The sequence below is a fragment of the Elephas maximus genome, chromosome 1 (assembly GCF_024166365.1).
Source record: "Elephas maximus indicus isolate mEleMax1 chromosome 1, mEleMax1 primary haplotype, whole genome shotgun sequence".
NCBI classification, from domain to species: Eukaryota; Metazoa; Chordata; class Mammalia; order Proboscidea; family Elephantidae; genus Elephas; species Elephas maximus.
In genome coordinates, this window is record NC_064819.1 from 80,096,514 (window position 1) to 80,122,309 (window position 25,796).

Below are 25,796 nucleotides of genomic sequence, written 5' to 3' on the forward strand. Positions count from 1 at the left end.
CATAGTTTTTCATAGTTCTATAATTTTAACTGAACTGAGAGTTAAAAGTGAAATAGTAAATTCCTCACACTAAATGTCTATATGCATACTTTGGACACTTTATATATGAATATTTAAAGTTTTTAATGTGACAAATGAGCTTGCTTCTTGCTTGTTAATTTGTCTAATCGAGGTTGAATGGATGACAATGCTACTCGCAGAGGATAATGGATATTTAAACTGTTTCGGTGTTTTGTTTTAATAATGCTTAAAGTAGAAAAACCAGCCTCACAGAGGTATGTTGAAGGGAATAGAAGAAGAGTTTTTAAAGCAATCTCGGCAAGTTCTGGATACTCATTTTTAACTTTTATCCAAAATGAAGCAAGTGATGCTGTATTTTCAAAATTCATCTTCAATCCTTCATCAGTAGCCAGCTCCAACAACTTATTCTGTAGGGTTACAGTTAGATTCGAATTATTTTTTGATGAAAGAAATGGATTTTGGATCCATGAATTTCCTATGCGTGGATCTTCTTTTGATGGAAAATAAATTTCAAAACATTCTAACAAATTAGTTAGATGTTCATTGATAACTTTTCGCAGATGCACAGTGTCAAGGTCATTACCTACTTCACTGGTAAGTGTTGTTAAATTATGGAACATGTCATAACAACCTGTAGAAACTCTGTTTTTCCACATTTCTAACTTTCGTTTTTGTCCTTCAATTTTATCTGCCATTGAAAAACATGTTGCATTCTTCCCTTGCATAGAAGCATTAAGATCATTAAAAATGCTGAAGATATCAGACAAGTAAGCAAGTCTGGCTGTCCAATTCACGTCTTTAAAAATTTGGGACCAAACTGGTTTCTTGCTTTGCAGAAACACTAAGAGTTCCTTTCGTAATTCAAACATTCTCGACAGAATTTTTCCCCGTGATAACCACCGTATCTCAGCATGCAGTAACAGTTGCTTATGTTCAGTTTCCATATTATCACATAATAAAGAGAATAACCTTGAATTTGATGCATTAGCCTTCACATAATTCACAATTTTTACTATGTCGGTAAGCACACTATTTAGTTCAGCAGATATTTTTTTCATAGCAAGACTTTCTCGATGAATGAAACAGTGCGTTGTTTTACATTCTGGCGCAAACGCCTTAATCTGGGCAACCACTTCAGAATGTTTTCCTGTCATTGAAGCTGCACCATCAGAACATACCCCTACACAGAACTTAAATTCCAAACCACATTTGTTGACAATGTAGTTCTTCACAGCTTCGTAGAGTTCTGAGCTAGTCGTGTTTGTAGGCAAAGCGGCTGAAAAAAAGAATTCTTCCTTTATATCATCGTCATGTTCGAACCTCACATATACTAAAAGAATTACCATGTTAGCAATATCTCTGCACTCATCAAGCTGCAAAGAAAAGTACTTTGCTAGCTTTATTTGTTCTATGAGTTGGTCTTCCATATCATTAGCCAGTTCCTGAATACGTCGAGCTATGGTGTCATTGGAAAGCGGTACTTGAGCCACTTTTTTTGCTGCAGACTCACCCAACATTTCCAAGCATACTTCTTTGATGCAGTCTTTCACTAATGTTTCGGCAATTGTGTACGGAGTTTTAGACTTAGCAACTGGAAGTGCTACCTTATAAGAAGCCCGCAAAGCACTAATGTTGATATGTGAAACATTGAACACCTGCTTTGGTTGGCTTTTTAGTTCGCTACTTTTCCTTTCAAAGAATTCTTTTGGTTGTGAACTTATTTCTTTATGTTTTGAAAATAAATGCCGCTTAAGTTTTGATGGTTTCATTGCTTCATTAGCCAGTATATCTCCACAAATAATACACTGTGGTTTTAGCACTTCACCATCAATTACGGCTACAAAACCAAACTCAATATATGAGGGATCATACTTCCGAGTAAAAGTAGTATGCGCTTTCTTGGTTTTCACTTCTCCAGAATGACTTCCACTGTTACCATTTCTTTTCTTACTACTGCTGCCTTCAGAAAAGGTGTGTCTTTTCTTGACAAAAAAATCCAGTGAAGCTTGTTTCTCCATCTGTAAATTAGGATTAAAAATAAATAATACAAATTTTACTTCCCTCTTTGGCTAACAAGATTACCACCAGATTAGTCACACGTTAAAAACTGGGCTTAATTAAAAACCTAAGTTAATTTACTTTTAAAAAGTAAATAAGTGCCTACATTCCCTCAGAGTTTTATATAGTTTTGGTTACAGCTGACAAACTAGTTGTAAAATATTACACATTTGAATATGACCTGCTGTGCGTGTCTGGTGTTTCCACTTTCACCACGTGTGGCCCCACTTAAGAGTCCAACAACACCCAAATTGGCCTATACTCTGTTCAACAAGATGAGTTCATTGATCATGGATATCGCAGCAATGTCAAGTTGTTATAAACATTTCCAGGCACTCTCAATTTTGATACTTATTTCATTATGGACTGGTAAAAATAGTTTGCAGACCAAAACTAGTCTGCAGATCACACTTTGATTAGCATCAGCCTAAATCATGTGTAACCTCCATATTTGAAAGCTCTGACCTGAACACACATTAGCCCTGCCTCATAAAGCCTACTGATTTAAAATCACCTTGGTCTTACCTCACGCTCTCTATCTAAATGCCCAAACTGAACTCTCACCACAAGCCCATATCACTCAGCCAAATTTTCACCCCCACCCGCTCCTAAACATTTCTTTACTTGACCCAAAATACCCTTTCTTAAATTTATGTTGGAGAAGAGTGATAGATAAAATTAGACCAGTAAGGTATGGCTAGAATAGAGGACCTTCAGTAGGTACAAGAAGAATTTGAATTCTTTTTCTAAAAACTAGGGAATCATTGCTGGTTTTAGAGCAGGAACTAGAATAAATTTCGACTCTACCATGTTCCCTGTTAAGGGATACCTGGGGCTTAACACAGAGCCAGGTACATAGCAAGTGGTCAATTTATTAGATGATTTAATGAAAAATGACTGAATAAATATATTGCTACATTGTGTTTGCACAATGTGAGAACTATGGGTTGGCTGCCTACTTCAAAATCTAGATTTTCAGATGAGTAGAGAAAACCCTTGTATATTATGGTGGTGAAGGGATGGAAACAAAATGCCCTTTCATAGCTTACCTCCCCACCCAAATTCAGGCACAACTGAAACAAAGCAAAAACCAAAACCAAACCCGTTGTCATTGTGTCGATTCCATCTCAGAGGAACCCTATAGGACAGAGTAGAACTGCCCCATAAGGAGCAGCTGGTGGATTTAAACTGCCCAAATTTTGGTTAGAGACTGTAGCTCTCAACCACCTCACCACCAGTGCTCCAAATTGAAACAAAGTAACAAATTCATCAGTTCCCAAATTCACTCTTTTGTGGAAACATACAAACACTCCATTTAACCCTGGATCCTAGCTTTCTCATTACCCTAAGAGATGCTTTGTACCAGAAAGGAGTAAAAGAGCTACTGTTCCTCATCCCAGAACAAAAATAGGATAGCATTCAAGGTTATAATTTCCAACTTGGGGAAAAAAAGGCATCCAAAATAATTAGCCTTTCTTTAGAGAAAATATACTCAAGGTGGCAGTAATTGTGCTTTAGTGTACCACGTAAAACTTGTAACAATAACTCTGTCATCATGATCACAGTAAAGTGTAACGAGGTTCTTCCCCTGCTTTGATCTAGCAGATACTCAAACTCTTACCCAATCTCCTACTTTTCCTGGTGAAAACGGTGTCTCCGAAGGCTTTAGCATTTTGGATGGTTGAACAGCCGGACTTCTTTGAGTCTCATCATGTTTCCTTTTCACTGGAGTGGTCTTATAACAAAGACTACAAGTTATTCTGTGGCCATAGCCATCAGTCTCACTTTGAGAGGGCACTCCACAGATTGCATGGACATTTCTGTCCCATGATATACAACTCTTAGCACCTGTGCATTCTTTTTCACAAACTACACAGGATAAAAATCCTGGTCTACTTTCAGAAGAGTTTTTTTCCACCACCTTCCTAGTAATAAAAAGATTATCTTCGATGTCACTACTATCTGTTCCAGTCTCAATGTTTTCTTCATATTGGGCTCTTAGAGTATTTTCTAGCTCTTTGTCAGCTTGTTCTAACTCATTTTCTGTGTTCAGGCCGGCAACAAGTTCTTCAGTTAACTGAGAATGAGACAAGCCCAGTTTTGCTTCAGGGCTAAATGTACCTTCACATGGAGTCTGCTGCATGTCTCTGTGACAGGGTTGATTTTGTGTCATCTGAATGAACCACAAAAATTCAGCCCAGTGTGATGAGTTGTTAGCTTGCATCCAGGAGATAATCCTATTTTGGATATCCACATTAGCTTTCTCCATAGAGTTTTGGCTTTGACAGGTCCAAGGGTTCCCATGGACAATTTTCAACTCTGGCCAAATATTATTGAGTTCACTAACAATCTGGCTTGAAAATTCCCTTCCATTGTCAGATTGTAAGACACTGGGTGCCCCAATAATTGTAAAAATATCTAAAAGAGCATGTGCAACTTCCTTGGGACTTTTAGATTTTAATGACCTCAAAAAACTTAGCTTTGTATGGAGGTCTTGATAATGCATAATAAATTTATACTCTCCATCAGGATTCAATTGCATATCTATAAGATCCACTTGGCACCTTGAGTTAACTTCCTTAATTGGCTGTGATGTTAAAATTTTCTTGGGTTTTGAATTTTTCTGTTGGCATGGTTTGCAAAGTGTCAGGTATAGCATGATAACTTCTTTCGTAATGTTCTTATATTTCGCTTGTAATTCTTTTTCCATGCGGGTGCGTCCCCCATGTCCAATGCTGAGATGTGTATCATGCAGAATGTCGAATAAATCTTCACTGTGTAAATAATACCGTATTTTACCTGTTTCCTCATTTACAGCCTCAATCAGTTTCTCATTTCCTTGGACAAGGATCACATCAAATCTAGCCAAGCGACGGTAGTCAACTGATTCCTTTTTTGCCTTAGCTTTAGCCTCTTTGACTTCCCTTACCAACTGACAGTACTTTGCTTTAGAAAATATCTTAGTGTTATTACTTTTGTTTTCCAATAACACTGCTAAGCTTCTGAAGAACTTTTCTCTCATGTTGTCTGGATCAATTTCTGCTTCATTAGCATCTAAGTTACTGAGGTTATCATCACCCACACTTTTGGACACCATGGAAAGCCATGAAAATGACCCTAAAATATAAAGGAAAAAATAAATTAGGATATTTAAGAATGTAATTTAAAGTCTTTTTTTTTTTTTTAATTTAAAATCAGATATTGCCCCCAAACCACTACAGCTCGGGGTGTAAGTGGGGGTTGTGGATATATAAAAGAGGTGCACAATTTTGGTTACGGTGTCCAACCCCGGAGGAATGAAGGGAGGGTGAGTGAAGAACTCTATCCAGAACAAAACTTTCTGACACAGTAAAGCCAGGAGGTGACTTTCAGTAGTAGTATCCGGAGTGAGCCTTAAAGTTTTATATAAGCTCTGTTTTATGTAAAACAGGAAGCAAAGAATAATATTACTATTTGTTAATTTTATTATTTATTTATTTTCATTTTCTTTATGAACTATATAAGAGCTTTTTTTTTTTTTGACTAGAGAAGTCTCAGCAATACATTAGTAGATTTTTTTTCAAAAGTCCCAGATTACAGCACATTTTGTGCTTCAGTCAGGTCAGCTGTTAGATCAACATTTAAAGTTTAAGTCCCAAAACAATACATTTACATCAGTTCTCTTTTGGGGTCCCCATACAAATACAAATACCCACATTACTAATTTTAATAAGGGAAGAGCAGCATAGGAGCCTGAACTAGTGAAAAATCTCTGACTTAATAAAACATACTTTAAAAAAATGTTTAGAATATTCAAAATAACAGAAATACTTAGAAAAATTCAAACTTGGCTTCCTAAATCTTAAAAAACTACTTTGAAAAAAAATAATTTGGGATTAGTATATCCCTTCCAGTCTTACAGCTGCTTATAAAAAATACTTTTTCTCATTGTAACATTGTTTACCCTACCAATTTGTATCCTGAATGTTGAACTAGTAATTTAAATCATTATCAAATGTTCATAATTTCTAAAAGTAGGCTCAAATTAGTGATATGTTACTATGTGTTTTGGCCTCACTTTAACTCTCAGCTATTCCACTAAGACTTCTTTGATGATTTAAGCTCACAGTGACTTTGCCTTTCCTAATAAACATAATCTATTCATAACACAAATTAGCACTCAGCACTTTCTTTCACTGTTTCATATATAGATCTAACAAGACTGTAAGTTTCTAAAGAAGCAGGGATCACTTATTTCTCCAGTATCTTTCACATTACCCAACATATTACTATATGCAAAGGTGTTCAATAAAAATTTGTTGACTAATTTCATAACTGAAAATGGCAGTACTCACAGTAAGTACTATCTCAAAATGCAACTGAAAAGACCATTGTATGAATAGTATTTCTTTCCACACTAATCCATTTTGTGCAGTGCCTGCTTTAATCTATTTTTAGTGGATTATTTGTATTTCATTGATGTTTGCCAGAAGTCGTCAACTCCTAGCTAGCACAGAATACATCTGTGTAACTCCCTTAATTGCCTAGTACAGAGCAGCAAGGTGGATAGAAAATGACTTTGAGAGTGATAAGTTAAAAGAGTTTGAATAAGGAATGACGGATAAAGGGAGAAATGGTGGGAAGTAGCAATAAGGACTCTGAGAAGAAAAGAAAGGTAAATGAGGATGAATTTGGAGGAGGAGAGGAATGATAAGTGAGAACCAAGAGAATATGATCTCCAGTAGTTACTAGAATTGGTATTAATAGGTCTAGGATGGGCAGGGAATAGGGAATTGCTAGGGGTATAAGAGGAAAAGAAAATTGTATCCATTACAGTTATCACTTCTTTGGAAAAGAAAGCTACTCCAGAACCAAGCCAGCCTGTGTGCCTGCCTCTACTACACAGCATTATACTATTTACAGACTTTAGAACTCTAATGAACACGGGCTTCAGAAATTCTATTTTCTTCAGTAGAATTTCTAATTCTTAAACAACCATTATGTGACAACAATTGGGGGCAGGGGCAATAGAAATGGAGCATATAGCTAGAGTGACAAGAGTTCAACAGTTACGTGCACAGGCATCTCTGATTTATCCACAGTACTTAACTCCGTTACAAAATATCCATGGATAATCTGTGTTCAATTGTTTTTGACATTATTCAGCCAAAAAAACCAAAAGCGTTGCTGTCAAGTAAATTCCAACTCATGGCAACCCCATGTGCTTCTGAGTAGAACCTGACTACTTGTTGCTGTAGGGTCGCTGAGCTGGAATTGATTCGCCAGCAATGGGTCTGGTTTTGGTGGTTTTAATATCACTATTGGTTGACTTTTCCTTCAGCTATATTTAGTAGAAGCTGAAGTGGAATGAGGTTTGATAAGGCTTGAATTACTAGATCCTTCCCTCCCCCAGTTTTCATCCTCTCTCCAGGGATTAAATTACCCTCACCATTATCTTGAAGTAGATATGGCTCTGGAGATTCACATTCCATTCTGTCCACCATAGGATGGAGCTGGGTACCTATGGACTTCTTTGCAATATCCAGAGAGGTCATTTCTTCCATAGGAACTTCCTGCCCATATGTGCCTGGTGGAACCTGGGGACAAATAGGTTCATTTGGGAATCAATATCAGTAATCACTTCACAAACCATAGCTAAATTTCAAATCCACAAAAAGTCCTGATTTCATTGAACTGGAATGTAGGAAGAAGAAAAAAAAACAAACAGTCCGCATTGAATTCTGAAGAGGAGTGCAAGACAAAATAAGAAGAGAAATGAGAAATGCTAGAACTAACAAAGCCAGAGCCATACGACAGAAACTGTTTCCATCGGACAAGAGTTGATATGTACCCCTGTGATTTCAATTTTTGGCAGAAAAAAACAGTAGAAATACACTGAAGGAATCTTTCCTAAATTGTGATGATTGAAAATACGTATGTAAATAAGTTTCAGTGTGAGCAGTTAAAAGTAAATATTTTGGGGGGAAATGCAAATTATCTAAGAGAGACAAATAAGCTGTTAAACCAAGGAAGGAACTAGACAGCTGTTTCAGACCAACTGTGAAAAACATTAGCCCAGGGTGTTATGATGAAAAAGCCAACCAACTGGATAGCTGTGTAGGGTAGAAAAGAAAACATTATCCTCTCCTTACCTTAATCATCTAGTATATGGTTTATAATTAAGTTTCCCAAGTGTCCCAAAAATTTACTTTATGATTTGCTTTTTTTTAAAATCCATGATCCAATTAGTGTTTATGCATTGTTTTTGGTTATTATGTCTCTTTCGTTTCTTTTAATCTAAAATAGTCCCTCCCTTTTTTTAATTAGATTTTGAAGAGTCCAGAACCAGTTAAAATGTAGAAGATCCCACATTATGGATTTTCTGGTTGTTTCTTCACAAATAGATTCTGGCCAATCATTTTTGGAAGAATGTTACATGGGTGATGTGTATTTACTGTGTCACATCACAGGAAATATGAGATCATGTTATTTCATTGCTAATAATGATAAATTTGATCATTTGGTTATGATAGTGACCACTAGATCTAGCCATTCAAAAAAATATATTTTCCCACTATAATTAATAAATCAGCTATGCATTAATAATTTTGGGGTATGTGAATATCCTATTCCCTAACAGTCTTTCCCCCAATAGTTTTAGCATTCCTTGATCCTTGCGTAAATCAATTTTTACATTGGGTGTAGCAAAACGGTCACTTCCTACTTTTATAATTCCTTCTGTATTAGCTAGCAATTTTCTGTAAAGAGCTTTCTATCCCTACCCCTTTGTCTGTGTCTCTTTTTGAGTATCACTATAGACTTTTTTTATAATCCATTCCATCCTTATTTAACTTGATGCTCAAACTGATGCACAAATTTGGCCAGAGGGAGCCCCTTCAAGCTGGCTCCTGGGTCCTTTACATATGATCCCACTAGTTGGGATTTTTTTTTTTTTTTAACACATCCATGTTTTCAGGAACAATAAACAATACAAGGCCCACTTTGTATTTTCCATATCCCAGCCCTGGTTCCAGCTACTTTTTCCATGAAGTCCTGATTCCTTCTAGAGGGTAATAAACATGGAAAAACCAAACCCGCTGCCGTCAAGTCGATTTCGACTCATAGTGACCTTATACCGCAGAGTAGAACTGTCCCGTAGGGTTTCCAAGGAGCGCCAGGTGTATTCGACCCACTAATCTTTTGGTTAGCGGCCATAGCGCTTAATCGCTAAGCCACTAAAATGACGTTTAGTACAAAGATCTTGCCTCATTGTTAATGAGGTGTCGTTGCCCCTAGACCCGTTCATGGACAGAATCGAGATATGTGTTTTATAAAATATCACAAGTTCAATTCAATTTCAACACCATAGGGTTTTTCCTCATCTTTCCCCAGTTCAGGGATCCCTGGTGGCGTAGTGGTTAAGAGCTGGCTGCTAACCAAAAGGTCAGCAGTTCAGATTCACCAGCTGCTCCTGGGAAACGCTACGGGGCAGTTCTACTCTGTCCTGTGGGGTCGCTATGAGTAGGAATCGACTCTATGGCAATGGGTTAGCCCCGGTCTGTATTAGTATCTCCCTTTTCTCACGTCGGAAACCCTGCTGTCCTAGTGGTTAAGTGCTACCGCTGCTAACCAAAGAGTCAGCAGTTCAAATCTGCCAGGAGCTCCTTGGAAACTCTACGGGGCAATCCTAGTCTACTCTGTCCTAAAAGGTCGCTATGAGTCGGAATCGACTCGGTGGCACTGGGTTTGGTTTTTGGTTTTTCTCACCTTGAGGAAAAAGAAAAAAAAAAAGTTCACAATAATATAAATATGTTTCGCATTTGCTCTAACCTACACTAAACACAAAATAGTTTCAGAATTACAACACCAAATCTATGTTGAAGAACACTTCCAACAACATACGTACTAAGTGAAATTCAGTATTCTTTGCAGCCTTTTTTGTCCTTAGTTAGTGCCTTAGTTATCTACTGCTGATATAACAAATACCACAAGTGGATGGCTTTAACCAGAAGAGATTTATTCCCTTACGGTCTAGGAGGCTAGAAGTCTGAATTCAGGGTGCCAGCTCCAGGGGAAGGCTTTCTCTGTCTGTCGGCTCTGGAAGGCCTTTGTCATCAATCTTCCCCTGGACTAGGAGCTTCTCAGTGCAGGGACCGGGGGTGCAAAGGATGCACTCTCCTCCTGACAATACTTTCTTGGTGGTATGAGGTCCCTTTGTCTCTTTGCTCGATTCTCTGTTTTATATTTCAAAAGAGATTGGCTTAAAACACAACCTAATCTTGTAGATTGAGTCCTGCTTTATTGACATAACCAAAACCAAACCCAAACCCAGTGCCGTCGAGTCGATTCCGACTCATAGTGACCCTATAGCACAGAGTAGAACTGCCCCATAGAGTTTCCAAGGAGCGCCTGGTGGATTCGAACTGCTGACCCTTAAGGTTAGCAGCTGTAGCACTTAACCACTACGCCACCAGGGTTTCCTTTTATTGACATAACTGTCTCTAATCTTGCCTCATTAACATCATAGAGGTAGGATTTACAACACATCGGAAAATCACATCAGATGACAAAACGGTGGATAATCACAAATACTGGGAGTCATGGTCTAGCCAAATTGACTCATATTTTGGGGGGACACAATTCAAACCATGACAGGCAGTATCTCACTAAGGGTATATAGTCAAAATACTGTATTCAAGTTGCCTGAATTGATTCTTTTCTCTGATTATGTTATTAATTGGATACACAGTCAGGTTCATTGGTTTCTGTTTGTGCGTATTTTTTTTTTTTTATCCTTTTGAATTTAAGGTCGCTGTTTTTAAAACACTTATAACACTCACTTGGTATCAAAAAGTCAAAACGTATTTTCTCAGAGAAGTCTTGCTCATAACCATATACCCTGCATCTAACTTTCACCTGCTCCCATAAGAAATTATTTTTGTTAGTTGATGTTTTACTTTATCTTTATTTTTGCAAAAGTAAAAACATTATATTTATACACACATATGTTTGTGTGTATATACTTATATGTGTGTGTATATATATACACAAATTGAGTACAAAAGTGTGTACATACACTTATTTCTTCTTTTTCATATGTATATATAAAAGAACATAACAATGATTGTGAGGATGGCGCAGGACAGGGCAGTGTTTCATTCCGTTTTACATAGGGTCGCTATGAATCAGAACTGACTTGACAGGAACCTAACAACAACAACAATATAAAATAAAGGAGTCCTAGTGGTACTTTTTTAGTGGTACAGTGGAAACCTTCGTGGTGTAGTGGCTAAGAGCTAGATTGCTAGCCAAAAGGCTGCAGTTTGAATCCACCAGGCGCTACTTGGAAATGGTATGGGGCAGTTCTACTCTGTCCTATGGGGTTGCTATGAGTCGGAATGAACTCTAGGGCAATGGGCTTGGTTTTTTTTTTTTTTTTTAGAGGTGCAGTGGGCCCTGGTGGTGCAGTGGTTGAGATTGAAAGGTCAGTGGTTCCAAACCACCAGCGGCTCCTCAGAAGAAAGATAAAGAGTTACAGCCTTGAAAACCCTGTGGGGTCACTGAGAAGGAATCAGCTTGATGGCAGTAGGTGGGTATACATTAAATAACATGTGAAAATATATCAGGAATGCCTTGTATGTAAATATACAAAATATGTTTATAGTAGTTCATACCTTTTTTTAATCCGGAAATAATTTTTAGTAGTTTATACCTTTTTTTTAATTTGGAAATAAGTTCATACCAGTTCGTACAGATCTTCCTCATTCTTTTCTGTTTGAATAGTATGGCATTATATTGATGCACCGTAGTTTATTCAACCACTTTTCTATGGATGGGCCTTTAGGTTGTTTATAATATTTTGCTTTTATAAGTAATGTATATTGAAAAACTATGTCCATGTTATTTCTTATTTGTACACATATATTTTCAAAGTAAATTCCCAGAAGCGGTATTGTTGAGTCAAAGGGTAGACACATAAAGAGGTTTGCTGGATGGTGTCAAAATACTTGCTCTAGGAGCTGTACCATTTTGTTCTCCCACTAGCAACGTAAGACAGGACCTGTTTTCCCACAGTTAGACCACCAGAGTGTTTTCCAGCGTTTGACTTTTTGCCAGTCTGACAGGTAACAAACAGCGCTTCAGTATAGTTTTAATTTGCTCTTCTAATGATTGAAATTGGGTACTTTTTCATATGTTTAAAAGTCATCTGTTCATATTTCTGAAAACTGCTCATGTCTTTTTAGCATTTTTAATTGCATTTCTATTAAGGAGATTAGCTTTTATCCATGATATATTTTGCAGATATTTCCATCGACTTATTATTTGAACTCTATTTACAGATTTTCCCCCTGCATTTTTTTAATGTATAAAAATTTATTATTCTCTTGATATTACTTCTAAATTTTGCACAATGATTAGAAAGGCTTGCCTCACACTTAGATTTTAAAAGAAGCCATTTATGTTTTCTCCTAGTACCTGTACAGTTAAAATTTTATGTATGGATCTCTGACACATTTGAAGTTTACTCTGGTATATGGTATAAGGTATGAATATAATTTGTTTCTTTTCAAAATGTCTATTCTTTGGTCCCAACAGCATTTATTTTATTTACAAGTCCATCTTTGCACTCAGTGGTTTGAAATGGCACATTTAGTATACAAAATTTCCGCATGTGCTTCGGTCTACTTTTATACTTTCTGTTGTTTCATTGATCCGTCTATTCATGTGCCAGTACCACTGTTTTATTTTAAAAGGCTTTATGATGTGTTAGGATTTAGTAGGGCTATCCTGTCTTCTTTACTCTTATACGTTTTTCTTAGCTATTCTTTCCTACTTTATTTTCACACAGGAATAAAATTTGTATGTTCTAACCCTTTTCTTCTCATAACTAAGAAATTAGGTTTTTTTTTCCCTGAGACAGTGGGTAGAAATTCATTATCTGTAATCTTTAAGCTTTGGGTTCTAAGCAGCACAGATATCTGCTTTAGGTATGGATCAAGCTATAATATAGTAACATCTCATTAGGTTATTAGCTAATACAGTAATTCCCTTATAATTAATTTCAATGGGCAATAGCTAGTTCACTGTGTTCTTCAGCTTCCTTGGGTTCTGCTTAGTTACTTTTTTATGCTAGCTGCAGTGGTGGGTGATCAATGGCAGGCAATTTCTCCCAGACCCTTCGATGGCACTGGGTTTTTTTTATAGTTAAATAAGAGAGAGGGTAAAAAGGAGAGGGCAACAGTGGTCATAATAAGTTTATATGGCAGGAACATTCAAAATAAGTTATTCCAGCTGACTTCAAAAGGTTGTTGTTATTGTTGTTAGGTGCCGTTTAGTCAGTTCCGACTCATAGTGACCCTATGTACAACAGAACAAAACACTGCCTGGTCCTACGCCATCCTCACAATCATTGCTATGTTTGAGCCCATTGTTGAAGTCACTGTGTCAATCCGTCTCGTCGAGGGTATTCCCTTTTTTCACTGACCCTCTACTTTACCACGCATGATGTCCTTCTCCAGGGACTGGCCTCTGCTAGTAACCTGTCCAAAGTAAATGAGATGAAGTCTTGCCATCCTCACTTACGAGAAACATTCTGGCTGTGCTTCTTCTAAGACAGATTTGTTCTGGTAGTCCATGGTATATTTAATATTATTCACCAAGACCGTAAGTCAAGTGCTTCTTTGGTCTTCCTTATTCATTGTCTAGCTTTTGCAAGCTTAGGAGGCAACTGAAAACACCATGGCTTGAGTCAGGCTCACCTTAGTCCTCAAAGTGACATCTTTGTTTTTTCACACTTTAAAGAGGTCATTTGCAGCAGACTTTGAAAGGTACCGTTATTTAAATATTCAGCATGATCTTTCTATTTTAAATAAAAATACTTGAAATAGATAGCGCTTGAACTGATACCAAATGATTGATAAGTCAGAGAATGCTTAAAATAAACCACTGTCTTTAATATAAAAGGATGTTTACCTCCAAATTATCCATATGGCACTGTTTATTACACTGGTGTTCAATTATGTTCCACTTTCTTGGGAAACCAGAATAACCAATTTAAATCTCTAGTGTATTTTCTCTTTGAGCATTTGTGTAAGTCAATTTACTACAGTATGGGCCTGTAAATTTAGTTATCTAACCATCCAGTATGTATGTTTTTCTGGGCTATTACAGTCTAATATCTGATTGTGCCAAGCTAGGAAACAACAGTCAATGTACAATAGGAGAAGGTGGCTATTGTGGGTTGAATTGTGTCTTCCAAAAAGTTATGTTGAAGCCCCAACCCCCGGTATCTGGAATGTGACCTTATTTGGAAATAGGATCTTTGCAGATGTAATCAAGTTAAGATGGGTCACACTGCTGTCCTTATAAGAAGTGGAGAAGAGGAACAGGCATGGCGAAGGCCATGTGAAGATGGAGACAGAGATTGGAGTGATGCATCTGAAAGCCAAGGAATGCTACGGATTGCCAGCAACTGAGAGTCAAGGAAAGACTCTCCCCCCAGAGCCTTCAGAGAGACCACGGCCCTGCCAAAACCTTGATTTCAGACTTTCAGCTTGCATAACTGCTATTTCAAGCCAGCCAGTTTGTGGCCGTTTGTTACAGCAACTCTAGGCAACCCTGTCTGGCAGTTTGTTGGCAGAAACCCTGAATGTTCCCATCTGGCATCTCCTTCAGTGTAACACTGTATTTGTGTAACTTTTCCCACTCTGATGGCATGTCTGTCTTTAAGCTTCTTGATGAAGGCTAAAGCATTAATGCCATTAGCAACAACAACAAAAAGTTGTGTTACAGTGTGTTATACTACTCTAGGAGAGATTTCATTGTGTTAAAGAGTCCCTGGGTAAATACAAATGGCTAAGTACTCACCTGTTTACCAAAAGACTGGAAGGTTTGAGTCCACCCAGAGGCACCTGGGAAGAAAAAGGCCTCATGATCTACTTCCAAAAAACTAGCCATCGAAAACCCTACGGAGCACAGTTCTACTCTGACATATATGGGGTCACCATGAGTCAGAATCAACTCGATGACAACTGTTGGTCATTGGCTTAAAAGCCTTCTACTCATTTCTACATATTTGCTGGTCAATTAAGCAACAGGTAAACTGGGGTGTGAGAATATGTTAGGTAGGATCCATTCTGAATCTCTACCATTGCGAAGTCTAGTAAAAGTAAGTATTTAATGGTCAACAACCTCCTAAAGCTGTCTTAAGAGAATAGTGCCTCCAGGGTTAATCACAGCTTTTTGGTTAATTCTGATACTGTGAAGGAGAGTGAGAGCTTCTCAAAAAACAAAACAAAAAAAAAGCTGTTACTTGCCTAAGAAAGGAAATTTTTTATTCATATTTACTTTGTATACAGTGAAAAGAACACAAATAACAAACCAGGACTCATTAATTGGAAGTTTTAAGTATGGCGCCTCTGGCTCTACCTCTGTAAATGCACCACTTAAAGTGGGAGTGGCCTGGCCACTTCATATTCCTGCCAAGCTTGCTCCGTTGCACAAAGCCTTGTAGAAGCCACATGTACTCAAGCTAACCACCTCAATGGTTTGCCTTGCCGCACGCTGTTGAGGACAAGCAAAGAAAAATAATTTATCTACCAGTATACAAGACTGTAGCATAGAAAACTAGTTAACTCATGCCATACCATATACATTACTTCCCTATGCTCTAGGTCTAACTTGTAAAATCCAAATGAGAACTCATTTCATCCTCCAGTGAGAATTTATGGTTAATTTTGAAAATTTCCCTCACTAGGCCTTGGCTTTGTAGAAATAACTTCTTATTCACATGTATTATGAATCTAAGAGTATGCATGTATTCAAGTACCCTAGCCTATCATGCAGAAGACACCACAATGGGATGAGTCTTTTTTCTTAATATAATTTTTTATTGAAGTATTATAAATGTAGTGTCTTAGTTATCTGGTGCTGCTATAACAGAAATAACACAAGTGGATGGCTTTAAACAAAAGAAATTCATTCTTTCACAGTTTATTTAGGAGGCTAGAAGTACGAATTCAGGGTGCCAGCTCTGGGGGAAGGCTTTCTCTCTCTGTTGGTTCTGGGGGAAAGTCCTTGTCATCAATCTTCCCTGGCTGAGGAGCTGGTCAGTGCAGGGACCCTGGGTCCAAAGGATGTGCTATTCTCCTGGCTCTTCTTTTCCCCATCTCTCTGCTTACTTCTCTGTCTTATATTTCAAAAGAGATTGGCTTAAAACACAACTTAATCTTGTGTCCTGCCTCATTAACATAACTGCCTCTAATCCTACCTCATGAACATCATAGAGGTGGGATTTACAACATATAGGAAAATCACATTAGATGACAAAATGATGGACAATAGGAATCATGGCCTAGCCAAGTTGACACTTATTTTTGGAGGACACAATTTAATCCATGACACTTAGGAAAAAGTGCATAGCTCATAAGTGTAGTGCTCAATAATATCACAAAGTGAACCAGGTTAAGGAACAGAATTTTATCAACATTTCACAAGGTTACCTTATGACTCACCTTCTTCCCAAAAGTGACCACTACTCTATAAGGAAATAATTTGAACTGAGAGCAACTGATAGATTCATTTGCTTTTTGAACTTTATATAAACAGAATTATACAATAGGTATTCATTTTTTCTGGCTTCTTTTCCTCAACATTAGGTTTGTGAGATTCATTCACATTGTTGAATGTAGCCATTGTTCATTCATGTTCATTGTGTATAGTATTCAGTTGTATAAGCACACCCCAATGTATTTATCCATCCACTCTTAAAGAGCATTTGTGTTGTTTCCAGTTTTTGGCAGTTATAAATAATGCTGCTATGAATATTCTCTTCTACATCTTTGGGTGTATTTCTGTTAGGTATATACATGGTAATACTTTTGCTGGATCATGATTCCATACGGCAGGTATTTCCAAAGTAGTCATAACAATTTACTCCTTCCAGTAGTACAAAACAGTTTTAGTAACTCGACATCCTCACCAAAATTTGGTCATATCAGTACTTAATTTTATCCATTCTGGTTGGAATAAAGTGGTACCACATCGTTGTTTTAAGTTTTATGATCACTAATAAAACTGAGGATTGTTTTATAATTTTATTGGCCAACTGGTCATCCTTCTTTTGTAAAGTGAGCGTTCAAGTCTTTTGTTGATTTTTCTTTTGAAGTGTCTATCTTTTTTCTCATTGATTTGTAGTACTTTATTCAGATATGAGCTTGTTGTATGTACTTTGTCTTCATCTGGCATTGAGAAAATAAAGTTAGTCTGGAAGACCATGTTGTCTGAAAGTAATGATGCTTTCACTGATGTCTGGGCTGTCGTCAGGTTTCCAATGCCAAGCAGTGACAAATTAAAAACGCTTTATGTCCATACTACTACCAAAGGTGGAATTACCATGAAATGAGTAACAGGCAGTTATAATTCACATATACTGAATTTTTTTTTGCAAATAGTGTGCCCATGTAAATAACACGAATACACACATAATGCAAGGAAAAAGAGAAATTATGGTAAAAAGTTCTTGCATAGCACAAATGCATATACTTCGCACGTCTAGTGACACTTCCAAAAGTGAATTTCAGCCTGCTTCACCCTCATTCAATAGTCCGAAAGTGTTACTTTTGATCATATTCATGTAATAAAGATACAAGCCATGGTCAAGAAGTCATGGATTGAGTTTGGTAGTATCCAGGCAATTGGAAAATAAACTGAAACTGAGCGTGTGCTCTGGGGCAGTTTTATGCCCGGGCCTCAGAGCGGTGTTCTTGCAGCCCATCTTCGGCCAGGTAAATCGCGCCTGGTTGGTCGCGCCTAGTCGGGCGGAAGGCTGAGCACTGGCTGCGCCCAACGCTAGCGGAGGCCACTGCCCGTGCGCGCCCAGGTCCCGAGGTGCCGGCCCCACACGTAGCCAGGCAGCAGGCGGGTGTGCACTGCCCTGGGGGCCAGACTGGCTCGTCCGAGCGAGGGACAGTTGACCCCTCTGCGGCCGCTGATCTCGTGGCTCTCACTCCCGCCCCGCGTCCGCGAGATTCAAACGTCCCCTGCGCCGCGGCGGGCCTGCTGGAAGGCAGGTCGGGAAGCCGCGCCAACCTGGCCCGCCTGAGCGGCCTCTAGCCCGGGTGCGCAGACTTGCGCACCTCCCGGGCTGGGGCCTGCCCTCCGGACTAGGGCTGTTTCCGGAGCTGAAAAAGTGATTTCTTCCCGAACTGGAGAAAACGGTTTGCAGAGCAGGGAAGGTATCCTGCTGGGAGAGGGGCTGCTTTAGAAATGGAGGGTAGCCTGGTAAGGGTCTGATGCTGGGAACCAAACCTCCAGGTCAACAGGCATCAAGATGGAGACTTAACATTAAATCCGTGGTGGAGTGGGTAATTGAAATTGACGTCAACAACGTGTAAAAAAAAAATATTGGTATAGTGCACTTATGAAAATAACACGTGGGGGTGTCGCGTGGTATGTAAAAATCATATAAAAAATCATATAACGCGCTAGTTATTTGTGTAAATTACGGTAAGTTCTTAACGTCTTATAAATATTATTGATCAATCTGAATTGTAAGGGCCTTGCATATAAGTTGTGACACAACCCAAATTACCATAAAATACAGTTTATCTGCAGGTCCTTATTTATTTAAGCTGCTTGGTTAAAGTTTGGCATTTCCACATTTGCGTATGTTGAAAAGAAAGCTAGGTTAAATAATCAAGGGTTATCCTATAATTAACAATAAAATATAGAATTATCTAATTTTTGCTGGATTGGAAAGTTAATACAAGTATTACCAGTATATTAGTGACTTTCCTATACTAAATGCTTTTATGGTTTTGTCTTGATGAAGAAAAACAGAGGCTATGTCGGTATTCAGGTGTCAGCCAGTAAAATGTTCTGCTTTAAAATACATAGATCGTAAATAAAATTTTATATTCATCAGCAATATCCATGAAGAGAAATTTTCTAGTATTGTCATCCTAGTCACCCAAAATTCATCGAGCAAAGAAGTTCCTGAAATGATTTTAGTGTGCATAGTGAGTAGTACTGAAAAAACCTAAGACATTGTAGAGAAAACTTCCCTGGCCCACCTAAAAAATATTAAGCTGTGACTATTTCAAGCTGTAAGACAACAGTAATGTTGATTTTTCCTCCCCTCAATTCTAGTTGCAGCAGCAGGTCACACTCTGAGCAAGGCAGGGGGCTGACAACAGTCCCCCAAGTGTCAGTGAGGAAGAGTGTCTGTGAGGAAGCATGTCCCTATTCCCTCAATACTAGTGAATTGGTGGAGAACAAATACTGTCAGAACCATGAGCTCTAATAACGCAGCTTCTCCAGGCAGAACAAGATACTCAAATTGTTAAGGGATTTAACAGGTGTCAAAACTTGCTCTGCTGTGTGGCTGGAAAATGTCCATGGATACTGAACCCCAAATTGCACACAAACCAGAATACTTCAAAAGGGAATATTCAATGGCATATGAGAAAATGAATGCCAAGGTGAATACCATGTCTTGCTCCCTTTCCCCAAATTGAACACCATGTTGTAAATTTACTCTCTTCTCAGACTGTGAAAAGTATATAGAAACCAAATAAATTTTCTTTTAAGACAAAATTTATAAAATGGTTGAGCCAGTTCCCTTTGGTAAAAATCTCCCCTCTATAATCTTTAGAATAAGATACCTTATGTAGACTGCTTCGTATAATTATAATAGCATGTGTTTCAGTTTGTCCAAATCTTTCCATAACTGGGGAAAAGCAGGGTCCTGGAGCAAGAGATGTAAATTTTCTGGGACAGAGTATAATCTGCTGTTTGTATTAAACAATCATATCAATCCTGTAAAGTTAGTGTAATTATCCTGAGCCCTTAGAAAACAAGGACAGGAAATTAAGTATGGATGTGGCTCACTGTGATGCACTCCCCACTGTCACCCTCCCCGCCCCCCACCTTCACCTAGCCTGTTGACTCCACTACTTTTCCACCACAGGGACTGATTCAAGGTAGGGGAGCCTGGTCTTGGAAGAAATTGGATGAACTCCACTTCTGCCCATCCCGTAGAAGTTTGAAGGGTGTTTGGGGATGGCAATAACAAATTTCAAAAATGACATTACTTCAACTGGTTATGACAGTCATTTGTATTTCACTATTTAATCCCTGAGTTTGATTAAAAAAAAATTATTATTAGGAACTTCTGGTTGTAAATTCATGCAGTATATATGGCTGTCTTCATTAGAAATGCATATATTTTCCAGTAACAGTATGTTAGAACTGCTAATAATGGCTGAAACAAACAGGCGTTATTCTCGCCATATAACAAGAAGTCCAGAAGAAGGAAGTTGCTGGCATTGGCTCACTTACTAGCAGTTTTGTCAGGGGCTGTAGCTCTCTTTATATTTCTGTTCTGCCATTCTTCATATATTGATATTTACCTCATACTTATCATCACTTCCTGTTCACAAGAGGGCTACCACTGCTCCAGATACCACATTCATATTCAAGGCAAGAAATGGGAAAAGATGGAAGCAAATACGTCTGTCCTGTTTTACCAAAGAAGTAAAAGCTTCCCCAGAAACCCCTAAAAAATGTTTATTTCTCCCTGGCCAAAATCATGTTGCGTGGCCAATTCTAGTGCAAGGAAGGCTGGAAAAGTATTTAGTTAGGTGCATTGCCAACACAAATAAAACTAATGTTCTATTAGGAAGAAAGAAGGAGAGAACAGAAATTAGGTTGGCAGCTAAAGTGTCTGCCACAATGATATCTACCTGTCAGAAATCATACAAAAAACAAGAAAAATGAGAAACATTTACGCAAACTAGATGTTCAATAAGACTGGAAGATATCTACAAGCCTGAGCCATATGAAGAACTATCAGATGTGATCAGGGTATAACTCTTGACATTACCCAGGGAATTTCATCAAATGCCAAGTCCTACCAGTGGCTGCACTTTAAAAACAAAGCTTGAAGAGGAAATTCTAAATTAACAGGCATACATCAAGGGGGAAAAATACTGTTTATTTCAAACAAAGCAAAAAGATGTGCTGGATAGAGGTGAGAGATTGCCTGTACAGGCATCTGTGCTATAATTTAAGATATGCACTCATAAAAAACTACTTTCTGCAAAACTGCAACTAAAAAAAAAAAAGGTTTATGGGGAAAAAAGGTTTAAAGGGTAACTATTTAAAACCTACACAATTTTGTCACCAGAGTACTAATAAAACTCTAACAATTCTAGTCACACTACAATGGTTAAAAGACTTATGGAACCTCCAATAACTAAAGAGCACAGTAAGTACAGGATTTTAACTTAGAAAAGTGACGGTATCTGGATGGAAAGGGTCGTAAGGAAAGGGTGAGGCAAGGGTAGAGTGATATCATCACTACAAATTCAGGCGGAGGTGCACTTGCACACTTTCCAAGAAACGCTGTGATGGTTCTGGCTCATCATCTTGTATTTGTTCCCTTCACACTGGTTTTTATAAAAAGATATGCAGTTTTTTCTAACATTTTCCTTTCATAAAGAAGCACTTACATGGCTCCAAATAGGATCTTCTGCCACAAAGTGCAATCCTTCGTTCTGCACTATAGTCATTATCTTCTATCCACGGCAACTGCTTCTCTGTCATACTTACAGCAGAGCATAACTGAGAAGTGAAAAGCTCTTGTGGGGCTGCTTGCTGAACTTCGTCATCATCTTCCAAACCTTCCATTTATGCCTCAGCAACTAGAGCTTGTACCTCTTGTGTAGAAAGATCCTCTTTGTGAACTCCAGCAGTTCCTCAATACCCTCACTCCCAACTTCTTCAAATCCAACCTCCTTTGCAAGAGTAACACAACTAGCTTTGATTTGGGGAGCTCTTCAGAAGGCTCAAAGCCTTTTGAATCATAAATTAAATCAGGAAAAATTTTATGCTACACCCCATGCAAATAGGCTTTTGTGACATCATTCCCAGGCCTCTAAAATAATATCAGTTGCAAGTTTAATGGTGAATCGATTTCAAAATTCACTGTTGGGGAACTGTCACTCCCTGTAGCTACAATCAACATCTTGAATGTTTGCTTTAAATAATATGCTTTAAATGGCAATCACACCCTGATCAAGGGGCTAGAGTACGGCTTGGTGTATTGCTGAGAATTATAAGAATTTTAAAAATAAACTTTTCCTCTTAACAATATTTTTATAAAATATCTACAAAAACATCACCTAGAAGATCAGTAAAGATCTGCCCTGCCATCCAGCTTCTCTTGCTACATCTGTAAGAGATACCAAGGCTAGTCTTTACAATTCCTTTTACAGCTTATGAGTTGGCACAGTGATAAATCACAAACAGCTTTGGCTTTATATCTTCAGTGGCATTTGCACCCAGTATCACAGTCAGTTGATCCTTTGTAGCCTTAAACTCTAGAGCTCGTGTTTCCTCCTTAGAGAGAGGGGTCTTTGAGGACATTTGCTTCCAACAGAGACTGGGTTCATCAAAATTAATATTCTGATCCAGGGTATAGCCTTCTTCTTCAATTAAATTTCTTAACACTGGGGGAAATGTCTTCACAGTTTTTTCATCTGCACTCACAGCATCAACAGAGAGCTTAACACTGTGGAAAACATAGCAGTTCTTGAGGCCACTAAACCAGCCACTATTTGCACTAAATAAAGGAACTTCTGCAGGATTGTTAGCTTTTTTCTTACAGTCTTCATATATTGCTAAGGCTTTCTCTTTAATTTTGAGAAAGGTTGCTCTTTGAGAAAGGCCGCCCCTGACTGCTTCTTTGCTTGGTATTCAAGCCATATACTAAGCAAACAGTCCATTTCTTCCATTTCCTCATGCCTTGTTCTAACAGACTTCGTAGCACAGGCAGTTGTTCCAGCTAGATAACTTTGTTTTATTTTCCCAGCATTGTCTCTAATTGTGCATAACATTGACTTATTTATGCCAGTTGTACAACCAATGTCACAAGTTCTTTCACTTCTTTCAAAATGTTTTATAATTTCAAGCTTTTCTTCAATTGTTAAAGCTTTTCTTCTTTTACACTCACTAGCAGAAATTGCATCACCAGCATGCTTCTGTGGCACCTGCAAACCCCTTTGCTTGCTCATTTTCTGGAACACAAAAAAGTTTAGCAAAAAGTGCACGAAGGTGGGAGGAAACCATGCAAATAAACACTTCCAAGACAGAGCTTATGGCCAAACTGAGCCAAGAGAAAGGATGTGGGAATGGATGGGAATTATATGTAGTACGGCATGTCTCCATAACTTGCTGCATTAGGCTATAATCGTGTACCTCACATTCAGCTGTTCTTAGTTGACCCAAAACATCAACTTGCTGGGAAAACTCATGTAGGAGCTGCACATCTTCAGCATTATACTGACTCATTTCCCTGTTCAACAATATATTAGAAATTTTGCATTCCAGAAACACGTGTCTTAGCAGACCAGGCTATATATATGAAACATTCATATTCAAAAAGATTTCTGATAAACGCATGGGGAATATCATTATAGAAATGTAAGGGTGTTTGGCAATATTCATAATGTTCTAAAGTTACTGTCATAGAAGACAACTATACTCTTAAAAATAACCTCTAATATAATGGTAAAAAAAAAAAAACAGAATACTGGGCTGAATACACCTCTGATACCAATGACTCTAGGTACTGAAAAGTATCTAGGAAATCATGCAATTAATTTCTCCATTACACAGACAAAGACATTAAAGCCAGGAGAAGGTGTGATCTGCCTGGTTACACAGCTAATTAATGGCACAGCCTATCATATAACCCAGATCTTACGATTCACCTTTTCAGATAACCTAGCCATAAAAAAAAAAAAAAAAAGCCATACTTCTACTAAATTAGGCTACTTCTCTATTTGTCTCTCCTAGAAAGTATTATATGGAGCCCTGGTGGCACAGTGATTAACTGCTATCCAGAAGGTCGGTAGTTCAAATTCACCAGCCTCCTTGGAAACCCCATGGGGCAATTCTACTGTGTCCTATAGGGTCAAATATGAGTCAGAATCGACTCGACCACAACGGGTAGAAGGTATTATGCTGATTTATTTTCATAAATGGTACAAATAGTGGGCATCATAAAAAAGAGATAGCTACACATCAGTGATTTTTTTTTTACAATTTCCCCTAATATATTTAATATCACAGTCACTTTTCCAAAGATAAGCAATAAATCTTTTCCACAGATAAGCAATAAATCAAAGTTTCCCATTTAGTTAAATCATCTACTTATTTGAACCAGCCATCACTTACACAGACTTACCCTATAAGCATGAATCTATTCATATACATCACTGCTCCAATAAGAAATAACGGCCCAAACCAGAGTTTGCAGCCACTAATGTGAAGTTAATCCCATTTACTTCACCCTGGATATCCATGCATCCAAATTCTCCAGAGATGACACCTCCAATTTCTCACCTGTTGTCTGGGTTCATCGAGCTCCCTCTCCAAATCTTCCAACACAGTCACCGCCTCCTCTCCACTCTCAGGGTTATGCTCCCGCACCCAAGCCTGGAGCTCCTCAGGCAGGATGGTCAGAAACTGCTCCAGCACCAACAATTCCAGGATCTGTTCCTTGGTATGTATCTCTGGGCTCAGCCACTGATAGCAAAGTTTTCGGAGTTGACTCAGGGCTTCCCTGGGTCCAGGTGTCTCCTGATAGCAGAACTGCCTGAAGCGCTGACGAGAGAATTCTCGGATATGAGACAAGTTTCTCTGTAGGCAGGATCCCTGATCCCAAATATGGTCTTCTTCCTTAACCCTTACTTTGATAATCTCCCCTTGTTCGCCTAAAGCCTGGCCACTCAAGGCAGGGAGGGCCCCAGAGGCTGTCGCCATCCCGAGCTGAGCTCAGAGAAAGGTACCCTCCAGTCAGGATTTAGGCAAATGGATAACTTTACTTGAGCCTTCCACCTCGCCGGTCAGGAAAGTTTTCGCTATAAGAAAAACAGTATTAATACCGAAAAACTATAGACGCAATGAAAAAGGACTTGTTTACGTGCCGACACAGGGCTGTTACAAGAGTTATTCAACAAAGTGAAGTCATCCTCTGACAAGAAGACCGGAAAGAGTGAGCACAGGACTAACTACTCCTTAAAACTGCAGGGTCACAAACAGCGCAGCAGGTAACCTGTGAGACAGAAAACTGAGGTTACCAAGAACACGCAGGCCCTAAATACGGGCTGGGTATAGCACCCAGGCAAGGAAACGAAAGAGGGTCGCTCTAAAGGCCGTAGCTCCCTGCAGCCTGGGCCGGGGGCGACCAAGACCGAGAAGGGCTCCTCTCACACCACGAGCTGCCTGCAGCGGAGGTCAGGTTGTCGCCGCGCACACGCCCCCCCTCCCTCGGCCGCAGCTCCCACCTCTGAGTGCACACGGGTCACACCCGAGATGCGAGCCGAGGACAACACTCCCCGGTACAGTGGGCTGTCCCACCGACACACCCCCCGCAGGCCCCGGCACGTTCCGGCGGGGCAGAGGAGCCGCATTCACTTCCGGTACGCTCTAGGATTCCGGGCGGTGCAGTCATCTCGGTGGTTGCGGTGCTGCGGACTGGTAAAGTTGGCAGGAAAAGTACCTAGGCACCTGTAGAAAAAATGAACTCCAGAATTGCCCAGTTTTCTGTTGTTCTGATGAAACGAATTTCACACTGTGAGCAGTGCTGACGTAGAGGCTGCTCTGGGTTTGGTAAACCGCCGCTGGCATTTAGCCCCCGGTTACTCACCTGGTCGTCCTAAAACTTGCGCTGA

General features: G+C 38.9%; 1 protein-coding gene across 1 annotated transcript; it reads right to left on the reverse strand.

Annotated features, from left to right (window-relative positions):
* Positions 1 to 73: 73 nt before the first annotated feature.
* On the reverse strand, positions 74 to 25,796 carry SCAND3 (SCAN domain containing 3). The gene is made up of 4 exons (XM_049886850.1): positions 24,466 to 25,796; positions 7,508 to 7,655; positions 3,701 to 5,196; positions 74 to 2,039 (listed from the first exon to the last, which is right to left on the reverse strand). The coding sequence occupies exons 1-4, from the start codon at positions 24,883 to 24,885 to the stop codon at positions 123 to 125; spliced, it is 3,981 nt and encodes a 1,326-aa protein (XP_049742807.1). The 5' UTR covers positions 24,886 to 25,796; the 3' UTR covers positions 74 to 122.

Coding starts and splice junctions, on each gene's coding strand:
- SCAND3 (XM_049886850.1), bottom strand. CDS start 24,885: ATGGCGACAGCCTCTGGGGCCCTCCCTGCCTTGAGTGGCCAGGCTTTA. Junction 7,656..24,465: donor TCGATGAACCCAGACAACAG/GTGAGAAATTGG, acceptor ATTTGTCCCCAG/GTTCCACCAGGCACATATGG. Junction 5,197..7,507: donor ATATCTACTTCAAGATAATG/GTGAGGGTAATT, acceptor TTTATATTTTAG/GGTCATTTTCATGGCTTTCC.